Here is a 25,611-nt window from a genome sequence, read left to right on the forward strand (position 1 = left end):
CTGCCCCATCCACATTCCTTGTCTCTGGTCTGCGCCGTAGAGGCGGACGGCAAAGGTGCCGGTGGCGGTCTCTGTGGTGTGCATGGCAGCTCAGTAGGAGCTGGATTCAGATTCCCCCCCTAACTCGCTTCGGAGATGCCACTGACCTGCTGACAGCGGGGGTTACTGAGTCGCTACTTACCCGGGAGGCCTTTGGGTCAGTGACCTGGAGGGGAACGCTCCATTGCTGGTTCCCAGGAACAATTTCCACCAGGCTGTTTTACAATCCTCCCACAGCATTAAGATTTCAGGATCTGCCTTGTTGCCCCCCACCCCCAGCCAGGCTCTACCCTGCCATTTGAAGTTAGTGCACAGGAGAAATGCCAGCTGCTCTGATGGTGCAGAGACGAGACTTCACAAACCATATGTCAGAGGCAGGCTGCGGACCAGAGTTCAGAACCTGATCCAGGGCCTGCAGGGGACAGTGTCTTTCCCCCGGGCGCTACCCCTGCACCCTCTGGCTCTGGGGGGGCGCCCAGGTTGGAGCTGTGTCCCAGCGATGATGCAGAGGAGTTGAAAGCCCAGCTGGTTACTCCTGCGCTCCTAGGTGTGCCTGTCCGTTGTGTGCTTAACCCTCTCTCTCTCTCTCCTCCTTGGCTGACGTAAGCTTTTCTGACCCCCTTTTCGACAGCTCTACGTGAGCGGGGCGCGTAAAGCGGATGAGACGGGGAGCGAGCTCGCCGCACGCTTACTGACCGAGAGCGATGTCCAGAAGGTATTGCACGTCACTGGTGGCGGCCAGGGCAACACTCGGGCTCTGGCTGCTTTCGTTAATTTCTTTTCCGCTGCAACAAACTGGGTGATGTCAGCAGTGCCGTCAAACCCAGGAGGGGGGAGGGGAAGGGGACACTTTTGCCCGTGGCTCTGCGCCCAGCTGTCAGGCAAGTTCACCCTGCACCATCCAGCTAGAGGTGGGAAGGAAAATAGGACCTGAGCCGGCCCAGTGCCCGTTGGCTTGGGTAGGGATTGCGCATCCAGAATGGAGGGTGAGATTTTATCTTTGCTTGGTGCTTTCCGTCCCCAAGGGCTTGGCACTGATGGGGAAACTGAGGTGTAGCCCCAGGGGCTGGCAATGGAGTGAGGTGGGTGCCTGGCAGGCCCCTGTCTAAACCATACAACCTCGCCCTTCACCCGCCCCGCTAAAATTAATTTTGCCTGCACACAGACCGGGACTAGATCTCCGAGCAGAGCCGACAGTTATGGATGCACTCCACCCGTAGTACTGTAGTGCCTCCCAACAGGCCTAGGAGCGAGACAGACAGGCCGGTATTCTCCTCCCCTCTTTACAGATGGGGAAACTGAGGCAGAGTGCTGCATGGAGTCCGAGAGTCAGTCATGAAGTTCAAGGCCAGAAGGGCCCCCCAGATCATCTGCTCTGGCCTCTAGCATGACACGGGCCACTCCCATCAGCACACCCAACCAAAACTGAAATGAGACCGAAGTATCACAGTCCGCAGGAGACTAGACTATGATGGGCCACAAGCATAGACTATTGGGGACCAAGGTGCACTAGTGCCCGATGCCCCTGCAAAGGCAGAGATACCCAGAGAACCCTAGCAAGTGCCCTGCACTCCAGAGGAAGGCAATCCATCCTTCCCCAAGGTCACTGCCAATCTGAGCTGAACTGAACCCAGATCTCCTGGGTCCCAGTCCAGTGACTTCCCCGCCAGGCCATCCTGTCCCCTCCCCATCCTGCCGGCCCTTCAGTGCCTGCTTTGGGAGCCAGGGTGGATTTTAAGTTATGATGGCACAGCACGACTGGCCCCTGCCGTAGTCTTGTGCCCAAGGAAGGTCTCCTGTACCCCACGGCTAGGTGAGGAAATAACCCAGCCACCTCACCTCACCGATGGCTTTGCAAGGCTCTTTGAACCCGCTCTTGGCTTCCTTCCCGGGTGTAATAGCATAGGAAAGGGAGCAGCAGATGCTTTCCAAGGGGCATCACGTTGGAGCAGTTACTTACCCTGCTGTCTTCCCCTGTCTCTTTTTAAGACAGAAGATAGATTCAGAGGCTAAAATATGGGGTCGGGGGGGGGGGGGAATCCACCGTTCCATTTGGACATCCCTGGCGCTGACATCCCTGGTTTGTGCAAGGTGATGGCACTTTGGGAATGAGCCTGCACCAATCACGTGTGTGTGTGTGTGCGTGTCGAGCTAGTCTCTCGTCCGTCGCTCTGAATACGTCCTGGCTCGCCTGCGGGGGTGGGAAGGGGGGATAGCGCGGTCGCCCGTTGGATCCAAGAGAGCCGTCCAGCGAGGGCTCGCTGTTACATGCTTCTCAGCCTTCCAGGCGCGTGGCAACTGGGGCGCAGGAGGGCAGGCTCCATGGAGGCTTAGAAAGGGGATATCTGAAGTAACCAAAGCCCATCAGGTTGCCGGCCGTCAAGCCTGCAACCCTGGTGTCCTCCTGGGAGTAGATTTCCAAGCGGTGTTGTCAGGAAGGCTGGGCCCAGACCTGTAAGGTGCCAAGCGTCCGCGAATCCCACCGATTTCCGTGGGGGTGGACGGGTGTGCAGCACTGCCATGAGAGGCGCAGAGAACCCAGCAGGATCCGGCCCGTAAAATCCACCTTTGCATTGAATACGCCCCATCCAAATGTTATGTCGAATTGAACATCTTCTAAAATGGACCAACCTGTAGTGAGGTCCATCCTTCCTCCCCTCGAAACCCAGACACTTGGGGCACTGCAGTTCAGGAGAAATAATCCAGAGCACGCGCCAGATCCTCAGCTGGGGTGAACAGGCATCGCTCCATTGAAATCAGTGTAGCGCTGGCAGTTAACGCCAGTTGCCCCTAGGTGTCTTGGGTTGCTCCCCCACTGGGGCTATTGAGTGATTGGGGGGGGGTGTCTGTCCCCTCCTAGTTCTAAGGGCCCCCTTGCGTGAATGGCCTGGAGTAATTCTCCTGCAGCCTGTGCTTATAAATGGCGTCCCCCCACACACACACACTCACACACTCCCTGGCCTTGTTCCTGATTCGAGATTTGACATGTATTTTTTTTTTTTTTTTTTTTTTTTAGCAGTAGATGGAGTCTCCCCCCACCCCCTCGGTGGGAGGCTCTGACCTGTGTTCCCGTTTTCCCCTTCCTTATCAGCTTGGTAGCTAGGGAACCAAGAGAGGTTTTCAGAAGCTGGGGGCTGGGCCTAGGCAGACAGGCTCTTCTGGCTTTGAAATTGAGCGGCACCTTCCGGGAGAAGCCACTTAGACTGTCCTTCCCAAGGAAGGGAGCAAAGATAATCTCCTAACAAAGGAAGGCAGGCCTGGCCAGATGGAACAGCTGAGAGGTATTAACAGCTGGTGGCTCACAATACAATTTAATTACAGAAAACCAAGGGAGCCGTAAAATGTTCCCTCTCCCTTCCGGGCTCCTTGCTGGCATCTGCGGGAAAGCTTGTCGTTTGGTTTTATACTTCTCCCATGTTTGCAACATGCATGCGCATCTTGGGAGCAGGTTTTGTGGCTTTCCCCAGGCTGAGGGTGGGTGGGGCCAGAGAAACCCTTGCACAGCTCAACCGAAAAGGAGTTCTCTGAGGCTAGCCCTCTCTCTCCTCCACCTTCGCATGCTTCTGGGACGGGGTGGGAACAATCCCTAACCAGCTGGCCTGGGGACCTCTTGATCTGTTTATGCCTCTGGGCCGCTGGAGGTCTGCAGAACCCTCCTTGGGCGTGAGCTGAGCAAAAGTGTTTGAGACCCTGAAGGGGGGCCTATGGGGGAATGACCCAGGTCGGATGAACAGGCCAGGGGAACCCCGCACTGATTCACTTGATCAGCGTCTCCTGGTTTGAGTGGGATCTTGTCTTTGTTTCAGACCCTTCCCGTCACCAGACCCTTCCCTCCAAGCCCTGCATTGCCGCGGCTTGGTGGCCCCCCAGTACTGCTTCCTGCACTGTTCGGTAGTGGCGCTTTGGCAACCCAGCCTCGGTTTGCATGCAAGGCATGACAGGTCCCCTTTCCATTGCATCTCGTAGGAGGGAGGGTCCCTTACGGCTCTGAGATGGGGGACGGCCGTAGTCACTCCATGTAAGCTCTGCTACTTGGGTGCACCGATCTTTATTTTACAGGTCGCTGGGCGTTGCATCTTGAACGGCCCTGGCTATTGCAGGGATAGGAAAAGCCGCCAGTCCAAAAGATTAGACTCCTGGAATTGACCCAGTCTCCCTCTTTCTTACCAGAAATATCCTGTCCCTTCTGGGCAGAAGGGAAAATTAATAGAGGTTCTCCCCTCCCCCTCCCCCCCCCACCCTGGTTTGAGCTGGGGTTTTAAAGCCTTGATAAACAAAGGGACACAATGGAGCATTGGGCCAGGAGGCTGAAAGCCGGGGGCATGTCTCAGCGTTCGCTGGGGGGTGGCTGTTTTCCACAGGAAGGGTGGGGGCGGGGTCTCAGGGCACGGCGACCCTGCCCCAGATTGTGGAGAAAAGGGAAAGCTGAGCCCAGGACACGGAGGTGGCGTTTGCCCGTTTTGCCCCTCGCTCGCACGTGGAGCCGCGTTGCTCCGACACCTCCCTTCTCAAATGCCCCGGAGGCTCCAGCAGTCCTAGGCCTCGGATCCCGGGGCACAAACCTCCCTTCCGGGGCTGACCTGTGAGCAGTGGCGGCGTTTTCCACGAAGAACCACTCCCCTCCTTAGCTGGCCCATGGCTGGGATCCTGCCCCCACTGAAGTCAAACCCCTGCTCATGGCAGCGGGTGCAGGAAATCTCCGATGTCTGGCTTGTCCTCTTCCGGGGTGGTGTGGCCAATGACAGGAACTACCTGTGGTCCTGGAGGCAGCAGCTTTGTGTACCTCTATCTACCCCTCTTCCTGCTGTCCCCTCTCTGGTTCTGCTGGGCATCATCCAGGGATGCCCTGCGCTCTGTCTGGCAGGGCCCTGCTCGTTCTGTCCTCCAGATGTTTCCTCTTGGTGCTTCTGTGCATCTTTCTCAGACCACACTCCACTATCTAGCCGCCCCTGTAGGGGAAAAGACCCAACCTGGGAATAGCCCCCTGAATCTCCCCTGCCCCCGAAGGGATCTCAGGATCACAACAGAGCCTGGATTAAAGGCAGGTCCATTCCCTCTTCCTTCCCAGCCCCTACTGGTTAATGGTCTTCCATCGGTCTAGCCCCCTAGGAGCCTTAAACAGCCCCAGGGAGAATGGATCTGCCCTGAGGGGCAAGGCCCGGTTGGACTGAATTTCTTTGCAAGCTAAAGCAGCAGATGAAGGCGGGGGCACGGAACGACCCCGCTACCCTGTGGTCATCTCCTGTACCCGTCGGGTGTCTGCCTTCAAGGAGCGCGTTACCGTGCGGTCCCTAGCGGTGACCTGCAGAGTTTAATATTAAAAGGGTGGATCTGAGCCCCACATCTGGAGTCTGGATTCTCCCAAAGTTTGGTGAGGGAGGTGGGGGTTATCTCAAATAAATAGCATGCTCCCCAACCTGCAGCCGTAAATCCTGCCTGCCAAGGAGAGTCTAGTCCCTGGGATTCAGGTGGGGCAGGGGACATGAGACCCTTCCTTCCTGTAGGTCAGGTACAGCTGTGGCACTGTATGGGTCTCTCTCCTATCTGATCCTAGGCGTCCTATAGCCCCAGCTCCTTTGGTGGCTCTGGGTAAGTAGGGGTGAAAAGTTTGGCATCTGCAGAACGAGGATTGTCCCACCTGCCTGTGGCCAGACGGGTTTGCTCAGGGATGAGGCTGAGTGAACTGGTGGTTTCTCCCCATCACCGATGCCATGCAAAGAGAGGAAAAAGCCTGGCAGCTCCCTGTTGGACAGCAAAAGGTTCACGTTCTGATTTCTCTGAGGTGCCGGGTAGCCGCAGCTCCTGTGGTTGCTCAGGCTGTCAGCGGCTTAGAGGGTCTGAGCTCGGATCTTGCACCGGTACACGAGTGTGCTTGTCAGCCCTGCAGCTACCAACGCGACCTGACCCGACTTGAAGCTCTTCTCTGCTCAGAAGCTCCCGGTGTGACTTTGTAGTTCAGGGCTTGACTTGGAGGAGCTGTGAAAACGGGGACAGATTGGCCTGCCAGTCCAGCGGATTTTAATAGGCCGGGGTCGCCACATGATCGTCACTCGCTTTCTCCCCTGTCTTTAGGTGTTCGACAGCAGTTCCGACGCCATCACGGTTCATGCCATCAGAGTGCTCACCTCCATCATGAGCAATTCGCCGTCGGCCAAGGTAAGAAGCGGGGAGGCCCGACCCCCTTTGGGGTTCTGCTTGGTTGTGAGGATGCAGTGATGGGGGAGTGCGATGAAACGTGTAGGTGGAAAGGGAGCTAGTTTTGGCAAGTGGATTGTGCACACTGGACTAAGACTTGGGAGACCTGAGTTCAAATCCTGGCTTTGCCCCTGGCCTGCTGGGTGATCTTGACCAAGTGCTGTCCGTGTTTCTGGGAGTTTGGGCGACTAGTGCTTCAACGGCACCGCACCTGGTAAGAAGCGTCTATAGGATGAGGCCCTAGGATTGGACTTGAGAGCTCGGTGAAGAATCGCCACACGATTCAGTGGGCTCCTAGGCCTTGTCTACACTGGCGGCAGCGTGTAGGGTCCATGTAGCGACACGCCGCAGTGGAACGCGGGCGGCGTGCATGCTGCAGTGTGTAGCTACGTGGGGGCAGTGAAAGGCTCTGGTGGGGACAGGTAATGGGGAAAGGGTCCGGCAGCGGGTAGGCAGCAGGACACTACATTGCTTTAAAAAAAGAAAAAGGGAAAAGTGTAGCTGGAGAGGCACCGTTTGAGAGCGTAGCGAGTCGTGCAGGGTACGTACCCTACGGTTCTGGTGGGTCTGGACTCTACTCACCTAAGTCGTGCTGTTTAGGCTGCACGCTCCCCAACACAGCTATATATATGCTCCATGCCACCGGGAGTGTGCCGTGTAGACACACCCTTCTGAGTGGCTTTGAACAAATCCTACCAGGTGGCTGTTTTTTAACTCCCATTCACGGAGTCGGACCTGGGTTTGGTTTGGCTCGGCTCAGGTTTGGTTGTATTCAGTGTGTTCGGGTTCAGTTCCGGATCAAGCCACCGAAAAACGGTAACGGTGACCAGTTTGGACCAGTTCCAATCAAATTCCAGTCAGCGTGGAAGTGCATTGAAAAAAGCGAGTTGAAACTTAAAACTGAAACCTTTTTTTTTTTTTTTAACCATTTATTTTTTTAACTTTACGTGAGTTTCCTGGTGGTTTTTTTTTTTTTTTCCTTTGCCTGGTCAAATCAACGGGATTATTATTTTTTGTTAAGAACAGTTTGAGCAAATTAAAACAGCATCTGCTAATATTTGCTCTTTCATATTGGGCCTCTGCCGTGAAGGAATAAATCGGAGTTTGGAGCCTGGGCCCTGCCTCAAGTGGGGCACCTGGAGGGAGGAGCTGCCCCAGGTGGTGGGAGGAGGCTTGAGGCGTTATTTTAACCTTTGGGACCAGAGAGCAGGCCTTTTACGTAGCAACGTGTCCTGTGCAGGCAGCTCCCCAAGCGTCTCCTCTCCTTCCCTACTCTTGTGGGCTGGTCTACTTCTATTCTCCTTCTCATCTCATCATACAGGGGCAAGGCCTTTCTGGGAGTCGGCACAGGGCTGCTGGTTATTTCGTTGTTTAATAATGACAATAAGATCAGTCCCTTTTTTTTTTTTTTTTTTTTTAATATTGATCTTAAAGTACGCAGACCCTTTATTTTAGCTGGTAACCCCAATTTTTTTTCAGTTCAGGTCCTAGATAGGACAAACGTATGGTTTTAGTTTGGTTCCAGTTCAAGTAAAAATACCCTTTTGAATGTGTCCCGGTTCCACGCCCTGTCCGTCACCCCTGCCCTGCGCTTGGGTGTACGGGGCCAGGGCATGCTCTTAACATGGACACGTGTCTTGCTTCCAGGAGGTGTTCAAAGAAAGGATCGGCTACTCCCACTTGTACGAAGTTTTCAGGAGCCAGAGCCAACCCACCGCCCACCTGCTCGAGGAGCTTCTGGACATGGTAAAGACGGAGCTCTGCTGCGGGGCGGCTCATGGCTTTGCAATGCCCGGCCCCAAGCGTCCCGTTCCCCAGACGGGATTGGCGGGGCCGGGGATGCTACAACACTGCTGTGTGGCCAGGCCATGACTAGAGGCTTGAATCGGGTACTACCTCAGCCTGGCCCTTTGCCTCAGCCAGTAGAGGCTGATGGTTTTAGAGCCAGAGGTCCTGAGTTCAATCCCCGTTGCTGGCGACGCATCCAGGGCTATTGCTAATTGCAGGACTGCTAGAGTCGGGGGGGGGGGGGGGGAGGGACACATGGATTACGGCCCATGTGCTTTCTCACATGCAGCCCAGTGAAGTAATAAAATGCAGCTGTTCTCCTTCCTTACTGAGCACAGTCCTTTGCTGGTCCCTCTTCACTCCCCAGTACAGTGGTTGTGATTCCTTGGGCCTGACCTTTTATAGTCTGTCTTTTGCAAGCCCCCTTTGGAGCCAGGTGGGAATTGGGCCCATGCGAGGGCAGTGCCATGTTTGCTGACCTGTGGTCTGTTTTGTGCCTTTCCGCTCCGTCCCTGCCTTGTGCGCTAAACCAGCCGGGTGAGTAACTGCAGCTGTGTCCTTGCACTGAAGATCGAGGGCATGATAGGGAATGAAACTCACAACAAACACACCATTGTGTAGCGCATCAGGAATCCTCAGTGCGGATCACCACGAGGAAAAGCTCTTTCCCATGAAACCACAAGTGCAGGGAGCCCAGCCTCCCAGTGCCATTGAATCAGGCAGCTCCCTCGTTTCCAGCACGCCCTGGAACCAAGGCAGCGTAGGCCAGAACGCATGCCCGTGTGCCTGGGGGCTGTTCTCCGAGCAGGTTTACATGCGTTCGCAGGCCCTGGGCTGGACTCTGCCAGAGGGTATGGCTACATTCGAGCTGCAGGTACGAGTTCCAGCTCAGACGGATGTACCCGCGCTAGCTTTAATCGAGCTAGTGCGCTAAAGGTAGAAGCGTAGTCCTGGCGGGATGGGCTAGCTGCCCCTAGCATGATCCCGCCTGGCATCCTAGGTATGTATCCTGCCACCCACGCTGCCGCAGCGACACTCGTGTTGTTAGCCTGCTAACTCAACAAAAGCCATGCGTGTGTCCGCCCGAGCTGGAACCGACCCGGCCAGCTGCAGAGCCGTAATCTTCCAGCGTCGCACAGGTAGAGATCGAAGGCAGCTAAGAATAGTTATACCCATTAAGGGACCTGGAGCTGCCCCAAGATGGCTGAGGATAGAACCCATCTCCTGCCTCCGAGCCCCGGGCCATGTCCGTGAGATGGTACTGCTCCCTGCGGCATGAGTAGGGCCCTACCAAATTCACGGCCATGAAAACCCGTCACGGACTGTGAAGATTGGTCTTTTGTGTGGTTTTACCCTATACGGGACAGATTTCACGGGGGAGGCCAGTGCTGCTCAAATTGGGGGTCCTGACCCAAAAGGGAGTTGCAGGGGGATTGCAAGGTTATTTTAGGGGCATCACAGTATTGCCACCCTTACTTCTGCACTTCCTTCAGAGCTGGGCGGCCGGAGAGCGGCAGCTGCTGCCTGGGCACCCAGCTCCGAAGGCAGCGTCGTCGCCAGCAGCAGCGCAGAAGTAAGGGTAGCAGTACTGCAACCCCCCCCCCCCCACTATAGCCTTGCGGACCCCCCTCCCCCAACTCCTTTTTGGGTTAGGACCCACTGTGAAATTTCAGATTTAAATAGTTGAAATCAAGAAATTTTGATTTTTAAACTCCTATGACCGTAAAATGGACTGTGAATTTGGTAGGGCCCTAGACATGCGCAAAGGGCCCCAGTACAATCAAAGGAATACAAATGAGGTGTCTGTTCCACCTGTTAGTTTGTCTCTGGGTGCAGTGGGTCAGGCATAGCCCTTGGCTTTCCCGCTAGAGATCAGGTTAAGATTTCTCTGCCTTCAACGGAAGAGACCCGATTACTCTAGGTCCCAGAGGAGGGGGAGCTCGCAGAATGAGTCATTTCCCTTAATTAGCTTTCAGCTCAAGACAGTTGGAGATGCAAAGGGCAGGAAGAAAGCCTTGCTGGGGGAAGATGCCTTGACAATGATAAGGCAGCAGAGTTCTCGTGTTAGAAACACGAAAGGTTATTTCTTCATTTGCAAGTTATGGGATGTCTCGGTTGCAGTTTTGACGTCCATTCAAGCAATGCCATCATCCGCAGCACTTGGCTTCCTCAAAAGCAGCTGCTTCATCACAGCCCTGGGGACAGAGGAATTAAAGCACGCCAGGGGGCCTGTGGCACTGGGGGATGGGGCATGAAGGGTGACGTTAATAAGGATCTAGGTCTGATGGGAACGGACATCCATGGAGCCATTGAGAGCTTTCTGCTTGCAAACCATGAGTGAAGCGGTTTGTGGGGGGCCCCGATCCAGGATTGGGGCCCCTGCACTATTGCCATGCAAATAATGAATAAATGGATGTAGCTGCCAAGCAGCAAAGCCATTTCTGTGTCTTCAGAAGGACTCCAGAGGTGCAATTCTGGGGCATTCACAGCCCCTCGGTCCTGTCATCTGAGCGATGTCATTTCTAGAGGATGCTGGTTTGCATCTCACCCTTAAGTGCACAGATACATGCTTACAGCCTGTATCCGATCTTCTTACTGACCAGGAGAGAGGCTGCAGATGGACTCTGGGGGCATCAGCTCCTTTTCCTGGCACCCAGGCCACATGTCTGGGTGTTGCCTTGTCCAGAAGTCTTAACTGGCTGATAAAATATTTCCACACACAGTGGGTGGGAGGGGGAATTCATCCATAATTGAATTCCTTCTACAGTGCAATGATGCCCCTGGTTGGCTCGGGTGCAGGGACTGAACCAAGGACCTCTGGATCTAAACTCCCGGCCTTTTAATGCCTGAGCCAAAATTCCAGTATCAGGGCAGCAGTAGCTAGCTCATAAACCAGCCTCCGGACAGGGGCAAACCACATGCTGAATGTCACGTGGGTCCTGTGGGCAGAGCAGCTCACCTACCCTGGTGGTGTCTGGGATTGCAAGGTGTTGTTTCCACAGCTGGTGATGAGTTAGGGCTGGTGGGAGCCTCACACCCCTCTCCTCCACTGGCCCAGCCCCCTTACCTTTGTATGCCCCTCTCACCTCCCACCCCACCCCTGGCTGCACGTGACCTACATGCCCAGCTGGTTCTCAGCTGAGCCTTGGTGTGTTGCACATGCCAGTCTGTGTGGAGTTGTGCATAGACACCGCCAGAGGCGACGTGTAGGGGAGCACGAGGGGGGGGTGTCAAGTGCCCCCCTAGATTGGTGGGGCAGGAGAGGAGCGCTGTCCTTCTCTCCTTGCACCTCTCCCCCAGCACGTTCAGCTGCTCTCCCTGGCAGCTGGGAGGGGAGCGGGATGGAGCTGCTTCTGCCTGAGGGAGCCTGGCTGGGAGGCAGAAGAACATGCACGGGGGGGCACAGGGAGAGGAGGACCGAGAGGCCCCCCCACACACACAGCAAGTAACATGGGGCAAGGAGAACGTTGCAGCCCCTGGGCAGGGGAGACACGTGTGGTGGGGGGAGGTCACGTGTCCTCCCCTTTAGCATGCGTCTCCGTATACTGGGAGCACACTAGTCATCTGCAGATGCTGCCGTGCGTGGTGGGATGGCGTTCTCCGTGGTTTGGAATGCCCCATGATGCATTGCAGCAGCACAAGTACCACTGACCCCGGTGGCCCGTCCGTGGGCTGAGCGCAGAGCAGGCCGGGTGCTGACCCCGCCGGAGGGCAGTGGGGGGGTGGCTGGCACGCCCTTCGGCCGAGGGACGTGACCCTGTGGCTTCTGTCTCGCCAGGCAGTAGAAGGAGACCACAGCGCCTTCCCCGTCCGACTCATCCGCAATGAGCAGCCGTTGCTGATGCTCATCGCGTGGCTCCCTGAGCTGAAGTCACGGGACCTGCAGGTGTTCCTGTCCGACTGGCTGAAGAGGATCTGCGACGCTTCCCTGCCGAGCCGCGTGATCTGCGTCAAGGCAGGGATGGTCAGCTGCCTCCTGGACACCCTGCGCGCTGAGCAGGAGCTGGACCGGAAGTGCTCCAAAAACCTCATCTACCTTCTGCAGGTGCTGGGCAGCCTCTCCATCCGGCCGGAGGAGCTCCGCCAGCTCATCAGGCTGCTATGGACCGAGCCCGGCAAGGGGCCCCACCCTTATACCACGCTGGTCATCCGGGCACTCTCTGGCATGGCGAGGAAGGACCAGTCTGAGAGGGCACTGCAATACTTTGACCTGATGCCAAGCATGGCTGGAATTATGGTGCCAGCCATCCAGAAATGGCCCGGGAGTGGCTTTGCCTTCCACGCCTGGGTCTGTCTGAACGAGGAGCCCGAAGCCTTGCCGGATCTGCCTACGAGGCTGAAGCGGAAACAGCTATACAGGTAGGGCGTGTGGAGGGGAGTGGGCTGTGTCCACCTGCCTCCTTCCCTTCCTTTCATGCGAACAGGAAACCCGTTGTAGATCCCTGGAGTTTGGAAAGCAGCCAGCCAACAAACACAGTTTTAAGAATGGAAGGCTGTTGCCTCACACCTTTATTTGACTAGTTTGAATTATTTAGGTGACTGAGTCGTTACTGTGGTCCGCTTTGTGGAAGTGCTGGGTTCCTTTATCGTAGGATCTTGCCTAGAAACGGCAGTTTGTGTTGACAAGCGGTGACTGTCGCCGTTCAGGACAACTGCACCTGTATTTCCTCTCGTGGTCTAGCAAGAGTACCCTTTCTCAGCTCCCGGCTCCTCAGCCATCACCGCGTTTGGTACAGACCCATGTCTCCCTCCCGAGCGGGGTCTTTCCAGGCTGCACAGCTCCCTTCCTACGCTCTGATATCCCCGAACAGGCTATGAACAGTGTATTGCCAGCAGCTCTAAGTTCCCAGCCCTTTCCGAGCAAGCACATTTATTCTTGAGGTGAAAGCATGACAAGGAAAACTTATGGAACACAATCAAGAACACCCCCCACCACACACAGCTAAGCTTACCAGAGGTCACCCATCAGCCTCATGGGACCTTACGGGCTCAAGTCCTTCCAACCCTTCCCAGGAAGGATTGCCCCCGACCTTCCCCTCTTAGAATCATAGAAGATTAGGGTTGGAAGAGACCTCAGGAGTTATCTAGTCTAATCCGCTGCTCAAAGCAGGACCAACACCAACTAAATCATCCCAGCCAGGGGTTTTGTCAAGCTGGCCCTTAAAAACCTCTAAGGAAGGAGATTCCACCACCTCCCTAGGTAACGCATTCCAGTGCTTCACCACCCTCCTAGTGAAAAAGTCTTTCCTAATATCCAACCTAGACCTCCCCCACTGCAACTCGAGACCATTGATTCTTGTTCTGTCATCTGTCACCACTGAGAATAGCCGAGCTCCATCCCCTTTGGAACCCCCCTTCAGGTAGTTGAAGGTAGCTATCAAATCCCCCCTCACTCTTCTCTTCCGCAGACTAAATAAGCCCAGTTCCCTCAGCGCCTCCTTGTAAGTCATGTGCCCCAGCCCCCTAATCCTTTTCATTGCCCTCCGCTGGACTCTCTCCAATTTGTCCACATCCCTTCTGTAGTGGGGGGACCAAAACTGGACGCAATACTCCAGGTGTGGCCTCACCAGTGCCGAATAGAGGGGAATGATCACGTCCCTCGATCTGCTGGCAATGCTCCTACTAATGCAGAACCATATGATAGATCTGGTTCTGTGAGGTGCTCACAAACTAGTGTGATGGAGGCTAGACAAATACTTACAGCAGAATTGATAGCTAAGCCCCAGCCAGGCCAAACTCAGGTCTGTCCCACCTGTGCAGCTCAAGCGTTGACAGTAGGGGTGCACGGTGCAGCTTTGGGCAGAATCTGAAGACCACAGGGTCGCGGCTCTAACTTGGAGTGCTGATCCTTTATTACTGGTGGTGATGCATGGGATGAGAAGAACCCAGCTTGACTCTCAGAGCCCAGGGTGAAGTAAAACCCCACTTGGGCGTAGAAACTTCCCCTTGAGTACTGGTCAGCATGGGCGGTGGGTACAATAGGCCAGGGGACCCCCGGCCAGGGGACCCCCAGTTGTGGGGTTTGGTGGCAAAGATTTTGCTTTATTATGCCGCGTGCAGATTCTGGGACAGCTGAGGCACATACCACCTCTTCAGGCACCCCGGAACCTGCATGGGGCATATCAAAAGCGTCTTCTAACAGATGCTTTCACCCTGGGCGGGTTGGGTCCGGGGAGGGGAGGCGTGGTGCAGCTTCGGCCAGCCTGGGGCTCCTCTGTGGGGGGGCTTGGGGCTCCGGCCACGGGCGGGGGGGGGGCAGCAGGGGATCTCGGGGCACCGACCATGGGGAGGGCGTGGGCAGAAGCGGCAGAGACGGGGGCTAGCCTCCCCAGCAGGGGTCTCCACCCGACGCCCATGCTCGTCAGCTTTTCGCAAAGGAAGCTAGACTGGTGCCTAATGCCCAGCGGGTCTCAGTCGCTCCCCCTGCATCCAGGGCTGGGAGAACTCGTGCTTTAAATCCCCTTCTGAGCACGGCAGGTAGCCTTCCTCGAGGAGAATGTAAGAACCCCATCTGGTGTCTTTCTCCTTCCCTTCCTGTTCTGTATCTTGATCATCTTCGCTTTACTGTGAGCTCAGAGTCTGATTCCGATCATCCCCATCTGTCTGATTTTTCATCCTTCAGTGATTCACTTGACCCTCCCACCCCAAGCTGTCTGTAACCATTCTCTCTGCCGGTTTGACTGTCCTCCAGGCTTTTACTTCCAGCGGTGTGTTCGTTCACACACCTCCCACAGCTGTTCCCTTCCACTTTCTCCCTCTGGCCTCCAGGGCCTCGGGCCAGCTTCTAACCCCGAAGTCACGGTCCTCCCTCCTCCTTCTGACTCCCCCCTGCAGCTTTTTCACGGCCAGCGGCACCGGCTTCGAGGCGTTCTTCACAGCCGACGGGATGCTGGTGGTGGCAGTGTGCACCAAGAAGGAGTATATGACGGTGGCGCTCCCGGACTTCACCTTCAACGATTCTGCATGGGTGAGTAGTGTCCCTTTACGCTGGGATGGGACATCCCCTTTCATTCCCGTGCCTTCTGTTCTGGTGACCCTATGCCCTTCCATTGGCCTTACCTGATGAGTTGGTCCATCAAGTCTTCATCTTGCTTGTGACATTCTCGAATTCACTTGGCCACAGGGGGGTGGGGTCAGCATACACCCTGAAATGTGACTTGGGTCTATCTGATTGGTATTGTCCGGCCTACTTTAAAACTAGCCCCTGCAATGGCTGTACTGGAGGTGCCAGAGAATTCTGCCCTTTGCCCATGTGCCCTAGCGTTTCCTGCATCTCTTCTGAATCCACAGGCTGTTCGTGTCACGCAGTGACCCTCTGCTCTGCAGTTACAGCCGTGGGTTTCCTCTGAGCCCTTTCGTCACTGGGGGGGATCCTCCTCCCCTCCCCCAAAAGACTGAGGCCAACCTATTTAAACGTGGGGGCAGCACCTGATATGAAGACAACATGATGATCAGGATGCAAATTGCTAGGATCGCGCTTAGCAATCGCAGCAGAGATCAGGGCCCAGTTGTGCTAAGTGCTGCGTGTGCATGGACTGAGAGACAAAGAGCTTACAGTCCAAACAGCCACCGGGTGGCAGGGGCAGCAGAGGGCAAGTGACTGGCCCAAGGCGACTCAGGAGATCGGTGGCAGAGCCAGGAATAGAACCCAGGTGTCCTGGGGCCGGTACCCCCTCCACCGGACCATATCTCAGGCTGGTGTCTGTAGGTGGAGTGAGACAGCAGCAAACAGGAACATGCAATTCAGGAAGCAGTAGTCCAGGGTCTCTTTAGTGCCTCACTCAGGGCAGTAGATCAGACTTGGTTTCCCCTCTATACAAGGAGATAGTAAGGCTCAGAGGTGAAGTAACTTGCTGACGGTCACAGACGGGAAGGTTCATAACTGGGTTCACCACAGAACTGGAGAAATCCGTGGATGATAGGGTCCATCGATGGCCATTAGCCAAGCTGGTCAGGGAAGCAGAACCATGCTCGGGGTGACCCTAAACCTCTGACTGCCAGAAGCTGGGAGGGGAAGGCAGAGATGGATCTCTCCAAAATTGCCCTGTTCTGTACACTCCCCCTGAAGCTCTGGGATGGGATACTGGTCCAGAGGGACTATCAGTTGGGCCTGGTACGGTCATTCTTAGGATCTGACTCCCAGTGCCTTCACTGAAAGCTCTGAGACCTGCAGACACATCGTGGTGTAACGCCGACAGACCCCAGGCTTCAGCGGGCGGGATCGAACCTGGGACCTCTGGAGCTTAGTGCCTGAGCCTCTACCGCGTGAGCTAAAAGCCAACTGGCTCTTAACGAAGGCTGTAGAGCAAACTCATTAATATCTCTCTCTCTCTCTCTCTCTCTGTGTGGTCTGGGTGCCACTAGCCGGGACAGAACACCGCACCCAGCAGGTGTGTGGGTTACACTAGCAAACGTCTGTCTGAAATAAACACTGCTGCAGTGTCAGGTCTGCCTTGAAAACGAGCAGCTGGCTGTTCAGTGCAGCATCCCTATTACTGCTCCCACTGCAGCTGTACGTACTTGGGCTGCGAGCGTGTCTCTGACAGGCTCCCCCAAGCTGCTCGGGGTGGAGCCGTACCAGCGCTTGCCTGGGAGACCTTTTTGGAGAGCCCCGAGGTCAGGGGTGGGCAAACTTTTTGGCCCGAGGGCCACATCAGGTTTCCAAAATTATATGGAGGGCTGGTTAGGGGAGGCTGTGCCTCCCCAAACAGCCAGGCGTGGCCCGATCCCTATCTGACCCCCCCACACTTCTTGCCCCCTCACGCCCCCCGCCCTCCCTCCCAGGACTCCTGCCCCATCCACCACCCCTTGCTCCCTGTCCCCTGACTGCTCCCGGACCCCTCGCCCCTGACTGCCCCATCCAACCTCCTCCCTCATTCCTGATGGCCCCCCCAGGACTCCTGCTCCATCCAACCACCGCTTCTCTCTGTCCCCTGACTGCCCCCCGCAACTCCATCCAATCCCCCCTCTCCTTCCTGACTTCCCCCTGGGACCATTCAACCCGCCTGTTCCCTATCCACACCCCCACCCCCTGACCACCCCCTCGAACTCTCCTGCCCTCTATCCAACCCCCCCTACCCCTTGCGCGCTTCCTGGAGCACCAGTGGCTGGCGGCGCTACAGCCGAGCCACCCGGCTGGAGTCAGCCATGCCACCGCACAGCATGGAGCACCGGGTCAGGCCGGGCTCTGCCGCTGTGCTGCCCGGCAAGACCTCGCAGCCCCCCCCCCCCCCCCCCGGCCAGAGCGTTGTGCCAGCGGTGCAGTGAGCTGAGGCTGCGGGGGGCCGAGCTTCACGGGCCAGGAGCTCAGGGGTCGGGCAGGAGGGTCCCGCGGGCCGGATGTGGCCCACGGGCCGTCGTTTGCCCACCTCTGCCCTAGGTGCTTGAGCAATGCATGGGAGATTCAGGAGGTGGCATTCTTCCCCGTGAGCCGCTACTGAGTCAGCCGCCCAGCATGGAGGTGGCACCGTGCTGCTGGACCGACCGCAGCCATCATGGGTCCGACTGCACCTTTCCCGAGCGCAGAGGTGCTTCACCGCACCCCCCAGCCCGGGCTCTGGCTGGCGTTCTGCTGCAGTTTCAGTGGGGTACGGTGTGTTTCACCCCCTGCCCTGCGGTGCTGGGGAGCAGCACTGCTGGGTCTTGCTTACGCCGCTGGTGCCTTCCACCCAGAGGAGGCTGCCCGTACGTCCACCGCAGCCTTGAGACGCTAAACCTCCATTGATCTGTTATCTGGGCTCCTCTTGGGTCCTGAGCTGCCCCCAAGTCCGGGAGGAGATGGCTTGGGTTGGGGGCAGCTGGCCGCAGGTTCCTTGATGATCTGGCAGGGGGAGAGTCTGGGAGGAGGGGATCCGGAAGCCTGAGTGTCTGGCGTTTGGAAGCGGGGAAGGAGCGTAGTTGGGGCTCGTGCTTGCAGGTTGTTGGGCTCATGCTGTGTATAGTCAGTAAAGGGGCAGGGTTGAAGCTGGCGCTGACTCTTCCCTGCCCGGCTCTCTCCTCCAGCACTGCATCGACATCGTCCACGTCACCGGCCGCCGGCCCTTCGGCCAGAACCTGGTCAACATCTATACAGACGGGCAGCTGCGGCAGGTGGCTCAGCTGCGCTTTCCCTCCCTCAACGAGGTAACGCGGGGGGACTGTCTGGGTGCTGCTGCCTTGTTCCCATCCTTCCCCTCCCTGCTCTCCTGGGCCAGGCCCCTCGCCTCCTAGGTGACCCAGACAGATCACGCTCTGTCCTGCCACCCCCACACGGCTTTCCACTGCTGACTTCTTTAGTTCCCTTCTCCTCTGGCCCTTCCCCTGTACAGCGACGTGCAGGTTGTGGGGGAGAGCAGCTCTGCTCTCACGCTTTTGAGGGTGCCAGGGCTGAGGAAGGTTACTTGAGCCCGATTCAGCAAAGCATCCTTGCTTAGGACAGCGCTCCGAAGCATGGGCTGAACTTGGAGTAAGCGCTGGGCTGAACTGAGACCGGGCTGAGTGGTTTTATCCCCGTCAGGGTCGAAGGGGGAAGGTGAAAGAGAAAGATCAAGCGGGGGTTGGGGGAGGCGTGTCAGGTAAAGGTCAGATCTGAAGGGCGTGACTTGAGAATCTGCAGGTGGGCAGTGGCGGGGGGGGGGTGCCTTGGATGAAGTGATGCCAGGCCATGGAGCCCCACCTCCTGCCGGTGGGGAGCAACCATGCCCGGGAGAGGTTGGGCGGATGTGCGTCAAGAGAACACTCCCCTCGGATGCTCTCAGTTATAAAGGAAACCCTCGGGGGGAAGGGCCTGATCCCAACTCTGCGCAGGAGGTTGCTCCTTCCTGGGCACCCTCACGTCTCTTCCCATGGCGCCGGGAGAGGTGCCCATCCGCCCTGCACGGCCGGTCACGCTGTCTCCTGAGCCGCCTTGCCACCCTCGGAGTTTGAGGGGCTCAACCTGGCTACCAGCTGGCTTTCCCCATTGGCCTGCTCCTCTCCCTGCTTTGGGTTTAACCCCTTCCTGGGTAACCAGCGCAGTTCAGAGCCTGGCTGGTGGGGAGTGCTGTGTATGGTCTTCGGGGTGCCTAGGGCATCCATGGTGTGAATCGCTGGGGGATTTGAGCAGCAGCCTGTAGTCGAATCTCACCAGGCGGATGTCCTCGTGTCGAATGCAGCGGTGGTGCCGCAATAGCCGTGCCGGCCTCGGAGCGCAGGGCGTGGGCGGAGAGGCTTGGGCGTACCGGTCGGCACAGGGCGTGGTTTCCTCTGCACTCCGCGGGTCCTTCCGACAGCAGCCTCCAGGCTGTCCCTGGATCTCCTGGGCAAGGGACCGCCAGTACAGTTCTGGAGTCTGGCTTCCTGCAGCCCGGCTGCTGAGCAGGATGAGGGAGGCGCTGGGCAGCCAGCGTGCTGAGCCAGGCTCTGCCCCATGAGTGGCTGCTCGTCGGCAGACGACGATGGGGCTCCCTATGAGCATCGGGGTCCCTCTGCATGGAGCAGCTGGCAGGGCCAGGGTCTAAAACTCAGGGCGTCTCCCAGCCAGTGTGTTAAACACAGAAATGCTGCCTTGGGCCAGGGTTCTCCCCGGCTCATTGTCTAGGTGACTGAGAACTAGAAGACGTAGAAACACCACAGCGGCGCCTCCTTTGTCCCGAGGGAGATGGATTGGGTGGGTCCTACGGTAATAGTCTCGTTCGTCTCTGCTGCCTTGGATTCTGGTATCTGAGCCATAACGTTAGGCCATAAACCAACTCCCAGAGACCCCATCGCCGTTCAGTATTGGGAGGCTGCTCCGGCTCGACAGCAACCCCTAGTTGCTGAGGGGAGACCCAGGAGCCTCCTTTCCCATCGTGCGCTGCCCGATCCAGTCTTTCCAGGGGCCGGTGGTGGAGGGCAGGGCCTAGTCCCGCGTCTTTGGGTGGAGGAGGAGGGCTCGATCACTGTGGCTACAGGAAGGAGAAGTCGGCAGCCACCTGCCGCTCTGGTCTCTGGGAACATGACGCTTCCTGCTCGCGTTGCGGCAGCACCGGGAGACCCTAACCGAGGACAGGGCCCCAGTGTGCTCGGCGCTGTACAAAGGCGCGTAAGAGACAGCCCCTGCCCTGACGAGCTTTCAGTCTAAATACAAGTCAAAGGGCCTGGGGGGGAGGGAGCACTGGAGGAGCCGTGTTACCCTCCTCTCCCAGGCTCCGTGCAATTGTTCCCTCTCTCTCTTTTCAGTCGTTCACCTCGTGTTGCATCGGCTCTGCCGGCCACCGGACGACGACCACCTCCACGGTCTACCCCTCGCCTTCCCACTCGCCGGAGCCAGCCTTCCCTTCTCACCCCTCCCTCAGCCGCTCCCAATCCTTCCCTGCCTCTTTGGCCACGCACTCCTGGACTCCCGGGGCCGCTCAGCCCCCCAGAGAAGGCCAGGTGTCTACAACAGTAGCAGGGAGTCAGGACACGGAGTGGGGGACCCCTACGTCCCTTGAAGGGCACCTAGGGTCGGTGTCCATCTTCTGTGAAGCCCTCCAGCAGACCCAGGTCAAAGCACTTTTCTCCTCAGGTAGGTTCTGGGTCTCAAAGAGAGAATCTCCCCCTTGGGTGCCTCTCCTCGCTCAGTGAGCCGGTCTGAGGCGTGGTATCCCTTGTGCAGCTCTGGGGACAGCCCGGAAGGCTGTTCCCCTGCTGTAGGGGGGTTTCTGTGGGGGGGGTAAAGCAGGAGGAAGGGCGGCAGTAGGGATCTCTCGGAGGCCTCGGCCCTGCAGGGCTCAGAGCAGTGCTAGCTGTCTGACACAAGTCGCTGCTGGTGGATTCCGACCCTGAGTCCCGGCGGGGCCTGGAACGTGCTGAGGAATTTGTGGGAGCTGCCCCCCACTCCCGGCAGCGTGGCTGGGGATCGCAGCGCCCCACCCACACCCCACCGGTTCACAGGCAGTCCAAGCTGCGCAGTGATTCCAGAGCACCGATAACGCGGTCTGAGCCGCAGGGCCGAACAGGGTGTTTAACCAGATGGGTCCTGCTGCAGGATGGATTTCCATAGCCTGGATGGGCCCCCACGCTCCCTATCCCCAGAGTGTGCGCTAGCAGGGTGTGAAGCCCCACCGTGCCGAGTGCACCGCTCCCCTGGCTTGGGAGGGCACTGGGCACTCTTGGTAGAGGCTGCCCTGGCAGGGACCCATGCTGGGAGGGAGAAGGGGGCAGGTAGCTCTTGCACAGGGGCCAGGCCCACTGGGGATCAGACCACGGATAGCTGTACTGACCTCTGCACTTGTTGACCAGTAGGGTCAGCCCCAGGGGGAAGCACGTGCTCGGCTCTCTGGGCCAGCCCGGCAATGGGGTGCCTGTCGCTCGCTCACCCCACTCTCCGTTCCCTCCCTCCCGCAGGACCAAACGTTACGTCACCACTCAAGCCAGAAGGCGACTTCCTGGAGCTCAGCAGCAAGCTGCTCCTCTTCTACACGCCCCAGGTAAGGAGCGACCTTCCTGGGCACCTCTCTGTGGTTCGGTCCCTGCCGGCCCCCTCTCGAGGGATTGGCGCGGCCGGTGCTGCTGGGGGTTCGCTGGGCCGTGCTCGGACGGGCTGCCTTGGGCTCGGAGAACGTGCTGCATTGAACACTGGCCAGCTCTCCAAAGGGGCTGGGAGTTTGTGGGTGGAGCTGGAACGGTACGTGGATAATGGGCGTACAGAGATGAGGGGCGCGCTGCAGCGGGGTGACCAGCTCTGTATGGAATTACCAGTGTCCTGGGCTGGGCTGGCCCATGGTGGCAATTGCTTTAAACAGCTCTGGGACCTTCCTCATTAGGGGATAGTAAATCCTTCAGTCTAGCCGGGTGCCGCTCTGCAGTCGTGACAGAAAAGGAATGCCATACAGCAGCCAAAACGGATCCTCACCAAGCGTGCCTGCTCGGCCCGCGGCTCAGAAGAGCCCCGCATGCCGGGAGCCTCTGGGTGTGGGGAGACATCACAGTCAACCTGCGGAACTCCTTGCCAGAGGATGTTGTGAAGGCCAAGACTATAACAGGGTTCAAAAAGGAACTAGATACTTTCCTAGAGGATAGGTCCATCAATGGCTATCCGCCAGGATGGGCAAAGATGCTGTCCCTAGCCTCTGTTTGCCAGAAGCTGGGAATGGGTGACAGGGGATGGATCACTTGATGATGACCTGTTCTGTTCATTCCCTCTGGGGCACCTGGCACTGGCCACTGTCAGTAGACAGGATATTGGGCTAGATGGACCTTTGGTCTGACCCAGTATTGCCTGTCTTATGTTTCCTGTAGTAAACACGCAGCCTTTCAGGGGCTAGGTCCTTCCTCCCCCAGTGTGTGTGGAGGGTAGGGTTAAATCACATGCCATGGGCTGCCAAAGTAGCTGCCTTCCCAGGGCTGCGAGTTCAGCACAAGTGACTCTGTGACTGTTCGAGGTTGCTGTTTGTAACAAGGGCTTTCCTGTGGGTGCAAAGGCCGAGACGGTGGAGCTGTTCTTTGTGCTAAAGCTCTTGGGCTGTCATCCAATGGGTCACGCCCACTGGGCTTCACTGCAGAGGAAGGGCTTGGTTTAGATTTCAATCTGCTGTCATCCTGGGGCTGTGAACCCCTCCGGGCCGGGGGATGATGGGTTCCACTGTGTGGCAGGACCTGGCTTTTACGATCCACGTGGGTCGCTGAAGCAGAGTTTGTGCTGCACCATATTCTAGCAAGACAACGCACACAAGTTTAAACTGTTCAGCGTCGTGAGTCCCCTGCCCAGAGCTGAGCGCACTGCTCCTCCAGAACTGCCTGGGGAGGAAGACACGAGGCTTGGGTGGCTCAGTCGGGCTCTCCCACGGAGCAGTGCTTTGCCCAGCTGGGAAGCCTTTCCTTTAACTAGATCTCTGTAGCAGCCACTCTGTCTCCTGATGACAAGGATTACGCAGGTAGACGGGCCCCCCTGCCCTTGGTTCTCCTGGTTACATGGCGTTTTCCATAGACGTGCTCGCTGATACAGCCCCTGCCTTGAAGAGCTTCCAATCTAAACAGACCAGACGAAGTAGTTATCCCTGTTTTACACAGTCTTGGAGAGATCAAGTGACTTGCCCAAGGTCACACAGGAAGTTTGTGGCGGAGCTGAGAATGCTGGATCTCTGGAGTCCCAGCCCAAACCCCAAGGCCACCTTTCCTCTCCTTCTCTCCCCTTGTATCGGGCTGTTGAGGGCGCTGGTTTATGCCAGGACAGGGAGCATGTGTGTGTTACACCTGTTGGCATGGCCACAGTATGTGCTAAAGCAGTGTCATTTGCTTGCACCATTGTAGGCCTGTACAAATAACATCTGCCTGGACCTGTCTCCAAACCGTGGTTTTGACGGGAGGCTGACCGGACACAAAGTGGTGAACTGGGATATCAAGGTACGGTTCTGCCTCTTGGTCTCTCCCGCCTCTTGGAGTTGGTGGGCACTGGGCCAGTGAGGTTGGGACTCAGTGGGAAACGTGGTCTCGGGTAGCCAAGCAGTCCAGGAACTGCGGCTTCCTACTGTGCTAAACTGGGATCAATGCATCCTCACGTTGTCAATCGCATGGGTTCAGTCACCCAGTTCATCTCCTTCCCTACTGGACATAGGCACCGACTCCATGGGTGCTCCAGCCCCAGAGCACCCACTGGCAGCCTTGCCAATCAGCTCTTCCCCCCATCCCAGCGCCTGCCACGATCAGCTATTTGGCAGCATGCAGGAGGCGTTGGGGGAGGAGGGGAAGGAGTGGGGGCAGGAAGTGGCAGAGCGGACGTGGGGACTTGGGGGGAAAGGATGGGGGGTTCGAGCATTCCCCTGGGAACAGAGGAAATCGGCTCCTATGCTACAGAACGCATAAGAGTGTGGGGGTGGGTCTGCTAAGAAGGATCTCCTGCACTGAGGCTAAAGAGGCTATTTGACAGTTACATTTCACTGCCAGGGAGACTTTCCTGGCACTTTTCTTAATGCCATCCCATTCGCTCCTAGCTTCTCTCCCTGCATGGCCCTTCGATCATTCCTCTCTGACACTCCCACCCATAGGGTTCCCCTTGCCCCATTACCCCCTTACAGTGAGCTTGGCTGAGCAATAATTGTTTGACCCCACAGTCCCTTCAGCTCCCAGATCATTTTCCTTGCTCTTCTCTCAACCCACTACCAAGAAATTGACGCACTGGAGGAACCTTTGAACCCTGCATCCCAGGCTCCCGTCTCAGGATTGCAAAGCACTGGCAGTCTTGTGCTGTCCAGGGTGCCCCCGATAACGTCGCGGCCCACAGCGTACGGTCCACGGTCTCGCTGTGCGACTCGCGCGCACACGGCGGCTAATCAAACGCTGCTCTAGGACAACAATCAGCCCGGCAGCGTTTTGAGACCAGTTGCCCAGAGGATGCAGAGACCAGTTTATTTGCTTTTAAGACCCTGGTGCTAACTTAAGCTTTCAGTCCTCTAGACCGTTTAGATTCAGTGGGCCTTATTCTCTTCTACGAAGGAGTAGCCCCGCTGAGGTCGATAGAGTTAAACCGGTGGTGGTGACGAGGAGTCAGGCACAGCTGCTGAGACGCGCACGCACCCGGATGGTTTTGTTGCACTGCTAAACCCTTGTTCCTGTTGTGATTGTTCCCCTGGCTGGCTGTTGGGTTGCAGTGCCGGTGGCTGGCTCTGGGAAGCAGCGGCTGGCTCTCTTGCTGACTCCTAGGGGCAGTCCCCTGGCCTGAGCAGGCTTGTGCTGGAGGGTGTCTCTGGCTGCTAACTCGCCAGAGTCTTGCATGTTACTTACCTGAGCACTGCCCTGTAAGAGGCAGCATCAGCGCGGGCAGGGCAGGGGCTGGCGAGGACGGACGCTCCCTGCCGGTCTCGGTGGATCAGCCAGGGCCCTGTATCTCTCTCTCCTCCTGTAGGACGTCGTGAACTGTGTTGGCGGGATGGGGGTGCTCCTCCCATTGCTGGACCAAGTGGCGGCCGAGAGAAAAGAATCGGAGGACAGCCAGGAAACCCACGACCTGGTTGGGCCAGAGCTGACGTCCTCGCGGAGTCGCCAAGGCATGCTCATCCCCCTGAGCAAGTCCTCCGGTGAGCGCAGCATCGGCCTGGCTATTGCTGGTAAAGCATGGGAGGGGGGCAGCGGGAGACCAGCTCCTCCACACGCCGCTGGAGCCCTGAAATTCTCCTGGGCCATGTACCTACCTGTCCCTTGGGCAGCCAGCCCCACTCCCCCCCTTGGCAATAAGAGCTGGTCTCTGGCTGACCCTTCTCGTCCCCTCCTGCAGAGGGCAGACTGGAGAATAATGGCGTGGCTGCGTTTCTGCTGCTGGTCAAGAACTTTATCCAGCATCACCCCGTGAACCAGGAGAGCCTGGTGCAGTGCCACGGGCCGGCAATCATTGGAGCTCTGCTGCAGAAGGTAAGAGACTTCCAGGGCCAGCTGGTCAGAGCCTAGGCCACCTAGGGAGCTAAACAAGGCGGGGCTGAGCCCAGGGCCTAACACATGGTGCATTAAAGCCAGCAGCTGGGCCACTGCATGTGCCTGCGAAGGGGAACGTCCAATCGGGGAATACACGTAATGCCAGCAGTGCTGGCTGCAACCCAGCTGGAACAAGCTATGATGGGTGACCTCTGCTCCCACTTGTTTCGCTAGGGTGTTGACTCTGGAGCATACTGATGGCTT

General features: G+C 57.4%; 1 protein-coding gene across 1 annotated transcript in view; it reads left to right on the plus strand.

Annotated features, from left to right (window-relative positions):
- Positions 1–25,611, plus strand: part of NBEAL2 (neurobeachin like 2) — a 168,536-nt gene that overhangs the window by 106,299 nt on the left and 36,626 nt on the right. Inside the window, 11 exon segments of the mRNA XM_074946450.1 lie at positions 671–754; positions 6,112–6,195; positions 7,882–7,980; positions 11,801–12,381; positions 14,857–14,989; positions 18,025–18,144; positions 20,200–20,527; positions 21,349–21,431; positions 23,254–23,346; positions 24,845–25,016; positions 25,214–25,347. Coding sequence (XP_074802551.1) covers positions 671–754; positions 6,112–6,195; positions 7,882–7,980; positions 11,801–12,381; positions 14,857–14,989; positions 18,025–18,144; positions 20,200–20,527; positions 21,349–21,431; positions 23,254–23,346; positions 24,845–25,016; positions 25,214–25,347 — 1,911 coding nt within the window.

This window comes from Natator depressus, chromosome 2 (genome assembly GCF_965152275.1).
Source record: "Natator depressus isolate rNatDep1 chromosome 2, rNatDep2.hap1, whole genome shotgun sequence".
Classification (NCBI taxonomy): domain Eukaryota; kingdom Metazoa; phylum Chordata; order Testudines; family Cheloniidae; genus Natator; species Natator depressus.